The 15,574-nt window shown below is 42.2% G+C and overlaps 1 protein-coding gene across 1 annotated transcript in view; it reads right to left on the bottom strand.

The window, feature by feature from the left end:
* Positions 1 to 15,574, bottom strand: part of ANXA2 (annexin A2) — a 52,154-nt gene that overhangs the window by 15,151 nt on the left and 21,429 nt on the right. The window contains exon 4 of the mRNA XM_032297283.1: positions 1,547 to 1,641. Coding sequence (XP_032153174.1) covers positions 1,547 to 1,641 — 95 coding nt within the window. The remainder of the gene's footprint in view (positions 1 to 1,546; positions 1,642 to 15,574) is intronic.

Below are 15,574 nucleotides of genomic sequence, written 5' to 3'. Positions count from 1 at the left end.
AAAAGATCCAGGCTTCTCTGTTTGTGCATATGTACACAAACACCCAAATGTATTCCAAGACCATACTCTCTAAGTGACAGCTGAAACATCAATTTTTTTGCATGCTGTCCAGAGATGAGCCTTCTGCTCCAATGGGAACTTGGCTCTAACAGCTCACAGACCCCTTTGGGAAGCTGGAGAAATAAAACACTCCCCACTACGCCTCACTACAGAAGATTAATATAAGTCTAGTGAAAGAAGAATTTTAATGCACATGAGATGAAAGAAGCCAGATGCTTTCCTATTTATGTCCTTTCCAACTGTTTTAGAGTGCAAGGGATAGGAGTGTAGCAAGGCTTGACCTACAAATCCCAGGCCTGGTGCTCATGTCAATCCCAAGGGCAGAAATATCTCTTCTAGAATCCTTCCAGCTCACCTCTACTGTGGCTATGAGTGAAAGCCTTAAGTCAAACGGGAGCTGCAGGAAGCCACACTTACTGCACTGTCCAAGAATAAATCAAAAGCTTTTAATAGCAAGAAGTTAAAAATAAAGCAGCACATCCTTAAAAATAAAATTTCCTAAGACTGACAAAATAAAGGATGAACATGCGCTGGCTGTTTCTTAACCACTAGTGGACAAGCAAAGGGAAAAGCACACAAAGACCCTTTAAATAGTAGGAGCATGGCATATGAAGATAGCCTTACAGACCAAATGAACTACCAACTAAGCCCACTCGCTGCGAAATTCTTAAGAATTCAAGTGTATATTTTTAAAATGAGAGGAGCTTGTTAGTATCAATACTCAGTGGAGGGCAGCGTCCTAAAATTAAATTAGAAACATCTTATCAAGAACCGGCAGAAGTCATAAAGATGAAATGAGTCGTGACACGTAGAAAACTGAGCACAGTGCCTGGCCCAAAGTAACCACTCAATAAACGACGCCCGAGGTTGTTACTGTTGTTCTCTATTCCTTTCTAACTTTCTAATCCCAGAAGTTCTCCCTCCAGGTAGCCTAGGTTGGAGGGGGGTAGTGTCCTTACACAGGAGCTCCCAAGCACTCTAAAGTGAGCATAACCACCTCTGCTCTGCCTCCTCTCAGACCAATGGTGGCATTAGACTCTCACAGGAGTACAAACCCTACTGTGAACTGCACATGAAAGGGATCTAGGCTGTGCACTTCTCATGAAAGTCTAATGACTAATTTACCTGAGGTAGAACAGTTTCATCCTGAAACCATCCCTCCCCAACCCCATCCACGGAAAAATTGTCTTCCATGAAACTGGTCTGTGCTGCCAACAGGTGGGGACAGCCACTCTAAAGGTCGTGTGTGTGTGTGTGTGTGTGTGTGTGTGTGTGTGTGTGTGTAATCTAAGAGCACTCATGGCATCTACAAAGCTACACACACATGCACAGTGACTCGTAAAAGGATTTAAGAAAAAAAACTTGGATATCCAAGGGTCCCAGAAGTCTTTTGCTCATGAGAGCCACAATTCATGAAAAGACAAAGCAACGCCTGAGAACATAAAAATTCAACAAGAAAAACCCTCCATCCCTGGAATGCCTTTACCTTTTTAGTCCTTCTCTGGTAGGCGAAGGCAATATCCTGTCTCTGTGCATTGCTGCGGTTGGTCAAAATGTTGACAATGGTGACCTCATCCACACCTGTGAAAATACAAGTTGTTAATCGTTACTCAACCGTATACTCTAGCATCTTGAGCTTACCTAGAAGGTGTTAAGCAGAGTCTTTCAAACTGAAATTTATATACTGTTTTCCAAACTGAAATACCAAGACACCAAGATTTGTTTTGTCTCTTTTGTCAGCATCCTCTACCTACCCAATGCACATGCTCTCTTTCCTTTTTTCCTGAGAACCTCAAACCTCAAGCTTAAATGGACCTTTTAAATATCTGTGGTTTAAAAACTATTTTATTCATAAATTGGTTTCTGGAATCAACAGCAGGAAGTGCATTTGTGGGGCTTTCGCAGTCAGATGGAACAACAGAGATTCAGTAGGATTTTAAATCAAGGTCCCCAAATTGCCATTTTACTTGGGATTTAATAGACAGTAACTGCAAACTGAATTAATAGAGATAATTTATATTTATTGCAGGATTATAGCTATATAAGCAGCTAGGTATAATTTCTATAATTATAAAAACTGTCATGACAAATGAGTCAGATTTAATATGGCAGTTGTATTTTAATAGCATAATTGATTAATACAATCATACTTATTGAAGACAAAATTGTCCTGTAAGGAAAGTAAACGTTCCACTGCTTTTAATCTTCAATAGGCAATTTTAATAATCAATTTTATAACTTTATTAAAAAGAGTAAGTGTTTTAATCTAAATTAAATCTAAATTGGGAGTTTTTGAAGTGCCACCAAAATATTTTAGTACCTATTTTAATTGGAACATGTGTATTTACAAAGATAAGCAATGCCTTCTGGTGTCTGAAAGTTTCCAATTTTATATTAGAAATACTCCTAACATCCCATTTAACTTAAGAAAGCGCAGTTTTGAAAATTCGGAACGTGTAAAGTCTCTCTCCTGACTGATTATTAACTTTGTTTAATAAAAGGTAGAGTCTTTGCCATAACTGGATGGGCAATTCTTGGGTGAGAGAGTACAGTTGCTAAACCTGCAAGGTCACTTGCAAACTACAAATGGCTTGGCCTAAAGAAAATCAGAGGAGTCCTGGAGGAACAGAGAGGTCAAAACCGTGATGCTTTGAGACAAAGACAAACAGCAGACCGACAGAGGAGGTATTCTGAATTCTCAAGTGTGTTAGATCAGAAAATATAAAGTTAGAATTTCTGGGTATAAAAATAAATAAATTTTTAAAATGTATATGCTCATTTAAAAGCAAGACCATACCAATATGCTGGCTATCTTAACTGTAGCATCCATAACTTTATCTCTGATTTTTAGAGTAGCCAAGGTAAACCCAGAAATCCAATTGCTGGATATGAGATTCAGCTTCAAAGATGCTTATTTCAGCACTGTATATATTGAAAAGTAAAGTAGGAAAACCACCTATGTCCAATAAGAGGCTGATTAAATGTTCTTTTTTCCATATGAGATACTATGCAGCCATTTAAAATGCTGGCATAGAAGTATTAACTAATGTTGGAAAATATCCACAATATAGGTACTGTTAAGTAAAAAAAAAAAAAAAAAAAAAAAAAAGAGGTTGCAAAGCAGTATCCTCAGTATACTCTCATTATTGTAAAATGTATATGCATTATAAGAATATCTAGAATTCTCTATATAAAAATTTTAATAATGATCATCTGAATGGTGGGATTATGTATAAATTTTTCTTTCTTTTGATTATTTGTACTTTCAAAGTTCACCATAATGACCACAAATGGGTTTTTTAAAATACCCAGTGAGTGGCAGGCAGTCATTGCTCTAACTTCACTTCAAGAGATTCCCTGTGTAGCTCTAAATACTTCAGTTACAAGAAAACACAGTATGCATAATAATTAGTAATTACATCTATATAATTCTCCTCAGTTTCCAAATGTCCTAAGACAAGCTTTATTATTTCATCCTTACAACAACCAAGTGGGGATAGCTGTTTCTCTTTCTATTTCTCACGTGGAGGCTCTAATGTTCAGAAGGACTGCATCCCACTCCAGGAGGAGAAACATCCCTGTTACGTGTGTCAACATTTGCCCTCCTGGGGTCTCAGCTTCCACATTTGCACAAGTAAGGGGGCTTGAACAATGATCCCCAGCCAGTTCTGCTTCTGCGAAACACCAATGGGTATAATAGAGCTTTAACTTGTATTTCGTTTCAATTAGGAATGGGCAGAAGAGATAGATTCAGAGACTCTAAAATGCCCACAAAGTGGACGTGTGCCTGGGCTGCTGTGCACGCATGCCTACCCACACCCGCGTGTTCACTTGCTCATCTACTCTCTTGTTCTGTCTCTCAAAATTCTATGGCTCTAGCTTCATATCAGGCAAACCACTTGCTTATTAATGGGTTTTGCCTTGTACTTAATTGTATTACCTACAACTGAAAACGCTGAAGAACTAACACAAAATACAATTCTATACTCTAACCTCAATTCTAATACTTCCAGAAGTCAATCTAGGGGCCGCTGGCCTGAAGGCATATCATGAACACTGACCCATAAAAAGTGTTCTCTGATAAAAACAAATGCAGTCTGTGTTTGGGTCCGAATGTGGTTCTTGGCCCACCTTCATTAAAAGCACGTGAAGCACTTATTAAAAACACAGTCCCTTGGGCCCCACCTGAGAACCACTAAGTAAGACTCTCTAGAACTTGGGACCCAGGAAGCAGCACTTCAACAATCTCCCTGGTAATTCCTTATTTGAGAATCACCAACAGAAATGGATAACCATGGGTGGGAAATGGAAACGTCTTTAGAAATCTACCTGTCCAAAAGACTGTGATGTCACATCTACCAACTGCTTCTGCGAGGTACAGGGTTGATTATAATTTTAAGGAAAGACATGCTTACTTTTGTCCAAACAACCCAGATGAGAAGTAACATCTAAAAAGAGTTTCCTCCATAAGCTACAATGCAGTCCCACACTCTTAGTCAATGAAACAGCTTTTTGCCTTTCTTTCCATAGCAGCTACGTGTCCAGCCAGCAGAGATAGAATTCAATCCAATTATTGGAAATCCCCATAAAGAGCCCTGGGTGGTTAACCTGAATCTTACCTAGGAGGCAGCAACAACCATAGTCTGAAGGAAGTGAAATGTATTTTATCTAAATTATTTACCAAGCAAACAGCCAGCTGAGATGCAGCATCTAATGAGCTGGGACTTTACAAGTGAACAGTCCTAATCCGCTGCACAGGTACTAATGCCAGTAACTACAAAGCAATGAAATGGGGGCTACTTCTGCAAGTGGAATCCCCTCCCACCGCCTTGTCCAAGAATCCCACCTGCATCAGCTATTTATCCCACACCACTGTCTGCATGTTTCAAGCTGACCTGGAAAAAGGAAAAATCATGGAGCCAGGATCAACTGCCTGGTCAAAGCCACTTAAGTCCTGTCCTATGCTGTAATACCAAATACATGTATCTGCAAATGGGATTGAACCCTCTTATCTTTAGAACACTGCTGCTTCCTGTTGACCTGCTATTATAATTGGTGGGGCCATTTATTTCTGTGGAAAATTGTTCAGTACAGGTTGAGGCTGCAAGGGTCATCCGGTTAGTCATCATTTCTACCCAGGATGCAAGTGAAGGACTCAGAGGAAACCTCAAATACCTGTGTCAGCACAATCATCATCAGCAATGCACAGCCAGTGCCAGGACACCAGAAAAGCTCTCAATTGAATACAGTGCCAGATGCCCGGGGGATGGGGTTCTGCCTCCCTGGATTTATACTCTCTGACCTCTCGTGTTCCAGTGCTTCAGGCAGTGTTTGCTGGGGGGAAGGGCCCAGGGTCTAAGGAAACTGTGTGGGTGGGGCAGGGCATAGAGAAGAAACAGCAAATCTGAATAACACTTTCTTTCCATCCTCTTCCTCCTGTGTCTGAGTGATCACAAAGTCATCTAAGCAAAGGCTCTCCCCAAGAAGAGTGATGCGGATAGGGCAATTCCATAGAATGTAGGTGAGAACATGAATTCTGTGATCCAGGCAGATTTTTTACAATTTTTTTTCAAAACTAATAGAAGTTACAGCTTTCCAATATTACTGAGGAACCGAGACACCGATAGGAAACACTACAAGGAAGTCTTAAAGCATTTACTACTTGAACAAAAATAGCCAGTTAACCTAATTAGCTAACTACAACAGTATTTTCAATACTTGGACTGTGAGCACCCCAGAGGCCACTCACTGCTCCAAATGCCAGTCAATCCGAAGCAATAGCTTTGCCAAGGGAATGCCAGGGAGACGTTGCTGACAGCAGGATGACAGCAGAAACCTGGGGGTCCTGGGTCCCGTAAATCATTCACCATATTTTTCAAGCATAGAGCACATTTGCAGTCTAAAATGATGGCTGAATCCAAAACCACAAAATCAGCACCCTGGAGTTTCCTCCTCCTCTCTGCGGGTAGAAACCCCAAGTCAGTTCCAACGTCTGGCATTCCATGGAAAATGTGTGTCTTTATTATCCATGGCAAGGCACCAACAGCCGTTCTGAACAGGATGCTGACTCACATCTGCCGAGACGCACTGACTGCACAAAGAAAATGGATTTCATTTGTGTTTGATGAAGCACTCAGGAGGGTGGGGGCTGACTTGGAAAACAAAGGAAAACTGTCCATACTTCTCCTTTCCTAGATGATAGGGAAAACCACTACCCGACTAAGATTACTGAGGATACCAGTATCAAAGCTGAGAAGAAATCAACTTTACAAAAAGAAGATCAGAGGCAGGCCAAAAAGAGAGGACAGGGTAACAGAGCTACGGGTGTGCACACGTGGACATATTTCATTTATTAGAATAATAGTAACTTTTTGCCAGGCGCGGTGGCTTCCATCTGTAATCCCAGCACTTCAGGAGGTCAAGGCGGGCAGATCACCTGAGGTCAGGAGTTCGAGACCAGCCTGACCAACATTCTAGTGGAGACAGGAGAAACCATGTCTCTACTAAAAATACAAAAAATTAGCCAGGCGTGGTGGCACATGCCTATAATCCCAGGTACTCAGAAGCCTGAGGCACAAGAATGGCTTGAATCCAGGAGGCAGAGGTTGTGGTGAACCAAGATTGCACCACTGCACTCCAGCCTGGGCAACAAGAGCAAAACTTGGTCTCAAAAAAATATATATATAACCTTTTACTGAGCCAGGCGTTTTTATGACATGTCCACATTCTATCATGTAATTCTCATCACGCCCATCTCAGGTGGGTGCCATTGTGTCACTCTGGTGGTACTAATGAGGAAACGAACGCTCAAAGGTGGAGAGACTCACTCAAGGTCACACAAGCAAGACACCTGCAGGGCTAAGACTCAAACCAGGACTAAAGACCGTGGCTCACTGCACTGGGCAACTCTGCCTCCTGTGATACAAAACAATGCCAAACTTGAAAATAAAGCAAGAGGAAGACAGCCTATTCTCCAGGTATGTGCTAGAGCACCATCCCACAGGCCCAAAGACTCCTGTTCAAGGAACCCGCTCTTACCTGACTTACTACTTACTACTGATTTAGGTGTAGATTCTGTGCAGTTACATGTTAACTTGCAGATTTGGGTCCAGTAGAAAGGAGAACCCCAAAGGTTGTGGCTTCACTGCCCCATAGGATATTAATGGTCTTGTATCCAGCTCAACAATCTTTCTTTTTTTTTTAAGACACGGTCTCACTCTGTTGCCCAGGCTGGAGTGCAGTGGTGCAACCATGGCTCACAGTAGCCTTGACCTCCTGGGCCCAAATGATCCTCCTACCTCAGCCTCCTGAGTTGCTGAAACCACAGGCACTCACCTCCAATGCCCAGCTAACTTTTAAAAATGTTTTATAGAGATGGGGCCTCCCTTTCTTGCCCAGTGCCTCCCAAAGTGCTGAGATTACAGGCAAGAGCCACCATACCTGGCCAGGCCCAACAATCTTACTCCAACATTCTTTTCTCAACACTTACCAACATCCAGTCTCTCAAATTCTCCATGAACCAGACTTGCCTCAATGCATTAAATAAATGTTTAATATATGCTCATCCTATGAGTCAAATTTGCACTTTTTTTTTCTGTCTTTCCCTCCATTCTAGCTCTTTTTTATGGTTACTAATAAAACTGTTAGGAACTTCCAAGCCTAAAAATAAAAAATAAAAAAAAAGACCCTTTCCTTTGAAATATGTTTAAAAATACTGAGCACACCCCTAAGTTAATGTTCTCTTCCCTGTTCTCCCCTTACTACCAGACTCTTTGGCAGACTGGTCTAAACCTACTCACTCTTCTATATCTACTCAGGCTCTTTCAAGGCGGCTTTCAACCCGTTAACAGTGGAATCAGCAATAAGTTCCCCATAACCAATCTCCTAATTAGCAAGTCACACAAGCTTTTTCAGCCTCCGTCTTCCCCTGCCCCGCTCCCTGTCCCCCAGCTTTCTGCCTGTGACACTTCTGATCACTTTCTCCTCTTTCAAACTTTATATATCTATCTATATATTATTGCACTTTAGGTTCTGGGGTACATGGGCAGAACATGCAGGATTGTTGCATAGGTACATACATGGCAATGTGGTCTGCTGCCTCCGTTCCCATCACCTATATCTGGCATTTCTCCCCAGGTTATCCCTCCCCAACTCCCTACCCCACACTTTCCCTCCCCAGTACCCCTCAACAGACCCCAGCGTGTCATGCTCCCCTCCCTACGTCCATGTGTTCTCATTGTTCAACATCTACCTATGAGCGAGAACATGTGGTGTTCGATTTTCTGTTCTTGTGTCAGTTTGCTAAGAATGATGGTTTCCAGGTTCATCCATGTCCCCACAAAGGACACGAACTCATCGTTTTTTATGGCTGCACAGTATTTTCCATGGTGTATATGTGCCACATTTTTCCTGTCCAGTCTATCATCGATGGGCATTTGGGTTGGTTCCAGGTCTTTGTTATTGTAAACAGTGCCACAGTGAACATATGTGTGCATGTGTCTTTATAACAGAATGATTTATAATCCTTTGGATATATACCCAGTAATGGGATTGCTAGGTCAAATGGAATTTCTATTTCTAGGTCCTTGAGGAATCGCCACACTGTCTTCCACAACAGTTGAACTAATTGACACTCCCACCAACAGTGTAAAAGTGTTCCTATTTCTCCACATCCTCTCCAGCATCTGTTGTCTCTAGATTTTTTAATGATCGCCATCCTAACTGGCATGAGATGGTATCTCAATGTTGTTTTGATTTGCATTTCTCTGATGACCAGTGATGAGCATTTTTTCATATGTTTGTTGGCCTCATATATGTCTTCTTTGGAAAAGTGTCTGTTCATATCCTTCACCCACTTTTGAATGGGTTTGTTTGCTTTTTTTTCTTGTAAATCTGTTTTAGTTCTTTGTAGACTCTGGATATTAGCCCTTTTCAGATGGGTAGACGGCAAAAATTTCTTCCCATTCTACTGGTTGCAGGTTCACTCTAATGATTGTTTTCTTTGCTGTACAGAAGCTCTGGAGTTTAATTAGATCCCATTTGTCTATTTTGGCTTTTGTTGCCAATGCTTTTGATGTTTTGGTCATGAAGTCCTTGCCTATGCCTATGTCCTGAATGGTTTTGCCTAGGTTTTCTTCTAGGGTTTTTTATGGTGTTAGGTCTTATGTTTAAGTCTTTAATCCTTTGGATATATACCCAGTATGTTAATTTTAGTGTAAGGTGTCAGGAAGGGGTCCAGTTTCTGCTTTCTGCACATGGCTAGCCAGTTTTTCCAACACCATTTATTAAACAGGGAATCCATTCCCCGTTGCTTGTTTTTGTCAGGTTTGTCAAAAGATCAGTTTGTACCTTTTTAAAATTATACTTTGACACTTCTTGATACCACATTCCACCATCTAGCTCCTACAAAGGATGTGAGATAAGGATGTGTCAATATGTGTAGAGGACTGGGCTGAAATTTTTACATACAAATTGACTTACATTTGGTAATCTGTAGGTAATAATTTGCCACCTGGTAATAATCCATGGCCACTAAAGGGATAACCCAACTGAGGTTTTTTTCAACAGAAAGAGCTAGAAGACTGTCCTCTAAGGAAAGACATTAATAACTCAGCAGAGGGAGGGAGTACTTCCCAATAAGCCTATTATGCCAGCCAGCCAGCCAGCTACTAGGCGAGATTTTAGGGAGAGAAAAGCTCCCCTCCCACCACATGACTACCCAAAAGCACCTTCAGCCATGGTGCTGGCTGGCCCGGAACCCCTGCTGTCAAAGTCGCCCCTCTGGGTTATCCAGCACAAGCGAGCACTCTGTCTCCAGAGCATCTCCCATCAAGACAGGATGCCCAGCTGGTGACAGATGCCAGGGGAGGCCTCCGGATAAGTGGCAGCCACAATGCTGTGCTCTGGAGACTCCATGCAACTCACACCTGTGACATCCTGGGGCATATGAGTTCCCTCCCTAGGCCTGGGGGTCTCACTCCATAGAACAGAGATGATGGTAATCCTTTTTTTTTTTTTTTTTTTTTTTTTTTTGAGACAGAGCCTTGCTCTGTCACCAGGCTGGAGTACAGTGGCGGAATCTCGGCTCACTGCAACCTCTGCCTCCCACATTCAAGCAATTCTCCTGCCTCAGCCTCCCTAGCAGCTGGGACGACAGGCACACGCCAGCACAACTAGTTAATTTTTATATTTTTAGTAGAGACAGGGTTTCACCATATTAGCCAAGATGGTCTTGATTTCTTGACCTTGCAATATGCCCACCTGAGCCTCCCAAAGTGGTGGGATTACAGGCATGAGCTACCGCTCCTGGCTGATAATACTCATTTTACCAGGATGCAGAAATGACTGGCTGAGTTAACAACTAGAAACGCATCTACTGCCTTCATTCAGTTTCTCTGTCACAAGCCTCACCCCTGCCTGCATGTGATTTGTCTGTGAAAATATGGGGCAAAGAAAGGTAGAGAACATTTTTGCCATTGGCACACATGGATGAGGAGTTCAGTTACATGATAAACTCTGGCAGCTGCCGAGAGATGGGAGAGAAAGCAGGCATTGCACAGGGTGAAAGGAGACAGGGGAGTTGGGTGCCTCTCCCAAGTCTGGCACAGCTGGGGCACACAGTCCCAGCTCAGGAAAGCCTAGTATAGTTAAGTGCCTAAGAAGCGGTTTTGGTCCAAAAATCAAGTTTCCTACATTTCCTTTCTGCTCTGATCTCACTTCAGCTGAGTTCCTTAGAAAAAATTTAAGGTAACATCGACATGGTAATCTCACCGGATACTTTAATCATCTAGAACCCTGTCTGCCTTCCAAGCAGAATTACATTTCTGAAATAAACTACAAGGCCAGCAGGAAAACTCAAAGTATGCCACTGCTCAAGATTTGAATCAAATCAAATCGTCACTGAAGGAATATGCATAAAAAGCAAGCACTGTATTACTCCCCGCTACTCCATCAGCCTCATGGGACAGAAAATAAAAAATGTGATCAGATGTGAGAGAAACTCACATATCCACCCTTAACTCACTCGACAGTGGAGAACTTTCTTGGCGTTGCTGACACCAGATTAGAATCTGGTTACTCCCATTGTCCCTGGGTGAAACTGGTATTTGGATTCCGCAGGGAAAAGAAGTAACAGTTTTTTTTTTTTCTTTTAAAAAAAGCAAGAGCTGAGGAGAGGCAGGTGATGAAAGCTGATGCCTGCAATTAGAAAAGCACCAGGGACTCCTCTCCCAGAGTTTGATAGCTACGTGGCTCAGGTCTGGCACCCACATAGCTACAGAGGCAAATATCATTACAAACAAAATCTGTACTGGCAGAGTCTGGGTGGCTGTGATTCAGCACTGGCCTCTTTGTTCCCAGCACTGCTGTAAGATGAGAACTCAGTCTAAAGTAAACTTGAACACAGAGAGAAAGCCTTAGCAACTGGGAGGGGTCCATCCCTCCCGTTCCAGTCCAGGAGGGTGAGAAGGCCCTGGGCTACATGAGTCACAGAAGAGCTCACACTCAGACCTGCTCTTCTTAATTTAGCTCCTCACTTGAAGCCCTCTTTTAGAGGACAGAGGCTACTTTCCCGGGCCAGTCTGCCTCCTGGCACCCTCAAGAGAATACATTCCTAATTGCTCTGCTCAGCCAAACGAATATAACTGGTGTGCAGGTGAAACCAAAAATATCCATCCTGGCTTGTTCTGCAGTGGCAGGGGATGTGAGACTTTTGGTCACAGAAATCTTAAGCAGTTCTATTTTAAAAGTATAAGAAAAAAATAAGTGCGAAACTTGGTGCATTTATGCTTCTATACTTGTGCTTCTGAGAAAGGGGGAAAAAACAATCACCCGCTTTTGCATCCCTTCCGGAGAACACAAACACTGCTAAAATCAAAACTGGCAATAATAGGGCAACTCATTACCCTCCCCTTCTAGAGAGAGACCAAAGCTATACCAGTTTATTGGCACTTACGCTAACTCTGGGGTTGTGCTGCTGCTAATTACAATCTATTTTCTGGAGTCTAGATTCATCCTTTTCTAATTTAGCTGACTTTCCTTTCTAGTTATTTGGACCCATATGGTAAACCATTCACAGCTGTGTTGTACACGCCACAGTATATATTTAACCCAAGGCCAATCTAAACCAAGAGACTCCTACAGATTAAGTCTCAGAAACCTCTTGTTAATTAAGCAGTATTACTACTTTTGCATGACTTTACTCAGTTTCTAACTAGACATAAATGAAGGTAAGTCATTGCATAGTCTACCTCAAGCTGGAGCACACAAAAAACAATCCCGCATTTGGTTTAGGCAGAATAGGCAAAAAAAATACCAAGATCCCTTCAAACCAGAAGCAAAGCAGACTTATTTTTATTTTAGCAGTATTGTGCTTTTCCCCCCTTCTCACAAAAGCACAATAAACGAGTATATAGCATATGATGAGAATACAGACCAAGAAAAAATTGGTTCTGCCTTCTCAGAGAGAGCTTGCTGATGCTGCACACTGGCTGGGGCTGAGAGGTGAGGTAACTGTGTGGCTGTTTGAGGTGGGGAGGAAGGAGGCTGCACATTCCTGAAAGAACAAAGGCAGAGGCGTGCTCCTTAGAGGGTCATGAACAGAGCCGGAGATGAGGCTAGAAAGGATACTCTGTAAAGGTTGAAGCAGAGAGGCCTCTTAGAAGACAGATGCCATAACAGCTCACAGGATTGGGGGTGACAAGGGTTAGGGGAAGGGGTGAATAAAAGCTGCTTCCCATACACTGGAAATTGAGCCAGGACAGGTATTTTTGGTTTTACCTGCACACCTGGAGGTATATTCATTCAGCTGAGCACAGCAATTAGGGATATATTCTGTCGAGGTTGCCAGGAGGCAGGCTGGCTGGGAAAAGTAGCCTCTCTTCTCTAACAGAGGACTGCAAGAAGAGCAGGTGTGACTGACAGCTCATCTGTGAGAAGGGCCTTCCTGACTCCTGCACCCATGCCCTGGCCATGCAGGCAGTGCCAGCCCACAGGTCTCCTAACAGCACTGCCCTCCTAGCCATCATCCCACTCCAGGCCTGCTCCTGTGCACTATCGCTGGGGGCTGATTAATCCTCCTCCAAGGTGGCCTGCTCCCAGCTCTTCTTCCTGAGAGCACACAGACCACAGGGAAATCAATGGAACATCATACAGAACAGGTAACATCCCAGCACACTCACACACATGTGTACATACCGCCACCCCTGTCCAAGCGAGAAAGAGGCCCAGAGAGTCATTGCTACATGGTCCTTTGGCTTTTGTTTCTATTAACACTTGAGGTTTATATCATGTGCTTTGATGTCAAGGAAACACCAACTACTTAGCACTGTGTCTTCCCGATAAAGGGTTTTACGTGCGAGTGAGACCAAGGTGTGGTACAAGCTTCTTAATTACACTTAAGGTAAAAGGCATTCTAAAAAAAGAAGGTAAGATCTTAATTAGCTCATTTTTAAGTGGTTTTAGTTATCTGGTATCTAATAATATCAAGGAGAAGGAGAAAGGAACAAAAGGGTTGTTATCCTTCCCAACTAATGACTTCCTTTTTGTTTTTAATTAAGTTTACTGCCTCTATTATGAAAGTAATACAGGTTATCATAGAAAATTTGCAAAAAACAGAAATACAGAATATACTGAAATGAAAAGGATCAATTGCCCACAACTCCACATACAGGCATATCTCAGATACTACTGGTTCAGTTCCAGACCATCACAATAAGGCCAATATAGCAATATAGCAATAATGCAAGTCACACAAATTTTTTGGTTTCTGAATGCATACAAAAGTATGTTTACATTATACTGTATTCTATTAAGTGTATAATAGAATTATGTCTAAAAAAAATGCATACCTAAATTTTAAAAATATCTTTATTTCTAGAAAATGCCAGCACAGAGACATAAAGTGAATAATAATGCCACAAACCTTCAACTGTAAAAACCACAATATCTACAAAGTGCAGTAAGGGAAGCACCATGAAGTGACATATGTCCGTTTTCATTGCCAATGCCTTTTTTTTAATTAAAAAAAAAAAAAATTGTAGACCAGCCACAGTGGCTCACACCCATAATCCATCACTTTGAAATGCCGAAGCAGGTGGATCACTTGTGGTCGGGAGCTCAAGACCAGCCTGGCCAACATGGTGAAACCCAGCTCTACCAAAAATACAAAAATTAGCCAGGTGTGGTGGTGCACACCTGTGGTCCCAGCTATTCAGGAGGCTGAAGCAGGAAAACTGCTTGAACCCAGGAGATGGAGGGTGCAGTGAGCCAAGATTGTGCCCCTGCACTCCAGCCTGGGCAACAGTGTAAGACTCTGACTAAAAATAAAAATAATAAAACAGAAACATGGTTGTGATCACATAGTGTATACTATTCCACTTCCATTTCTTGATGTAACTGACACACTTAAGACGAATGGATGTGAAAATGAGTGTTAGGAAAGTTACTGTAGTGACAGCTGCTCAGCTCTGCAAATACATCACCAAAAACAACGAACTGTACACTTTATATAGGCAGATCATCTGGCATATAAATTGTATCTCAACAAAGCTGCTGAAAATTATTGATAAACTTTAGTTTTCCTACCTACGTTCTGCAGACATTCTATGTAGTATAGGGAGTTACACATTATCTATGTAATATAGTTTTACGTAATCATGTATTTAATGATTATAGGGAAGTATACCTCAAGACATACTTCCCAACTAAAAGCTGTATCTAGTTTTTTCACTATGATAACCAATCCTAATATTAACATCTTTGGTACACTGAACTCTTATGAATATCATATTCTTTCTTCCCAATCGTTTCCTAAAAGGATTTAGGGTTTTAATAATACCAACAATCTAGAAATTATTTTAAAGGACTAATAGACTTTTCAAAAACTTAGTTACTCTCTAAAATTACTAAGCATCAAAAATAAATAAGTAAGCGGGGTGCAGTGGTTCATGTCTGTAATCCCAGCACTTTGGGAGGCTGAAGTGGGCGGATCACTTGAGGCCAGGAGTTCGAGATTATCCTCGACAACATGGCAAAACCCCATCTGTACTAAAAACACAAAAATTAGGCCGGGCGCAGTGGCTCATGCCTATAATCCCAGCACTTTGGGAGGCCAAGGCGGGTGGATCACGAGGTCAAGAGATCGAGATCATCCTGCCAACATGGTGAAACCCCGTCTCTACTAAAAATACAAAAATTAGCTGGGCATGGTGGTGCATGCCTGTAATCCCAGCTACTCGGGAGGCTGAGGCAGGAGAATTGCTTGAACCCGGGAGGTGGAGGTTGCGATGAGCCGAGATCGTGCCATTGCACTCCAGGCTGGGTAACAAGAGCGAAACTCCGTCTCAATAGTCCCAGCTACTTGAAGGCTGAGGTATGAGAATCGCTTGGACCCGGGAGGCAGAGGCTACAGTGAGCTAAGATTGTTCCACTGCACTCCAGCCTGGGTGGCAGAGCAAGCCTCTTTCATAACAAAAAAAAAAAAAATATATATATATATATATACACACACACACAC

The sequence above is a fragment of the Sapajus apella genome, unplaced genomic scaffold (genome assembly GCF_009761245.1).
Source record: "Sapajus apella isolate SASKATOON/1434 unplaced genomic scaffold, GSC_monkey_1.0 scaffold37, whole genome shotgun sequence".
Lineage (NCBI taxonomy): Eukaryota > Metazoa > Chordata > Mammalia > Primates > Cebidae > Sapajus > Sapajus apella.
This window is presented reverse-complemented; position numbering and strand designations above follow the sequence as displayed.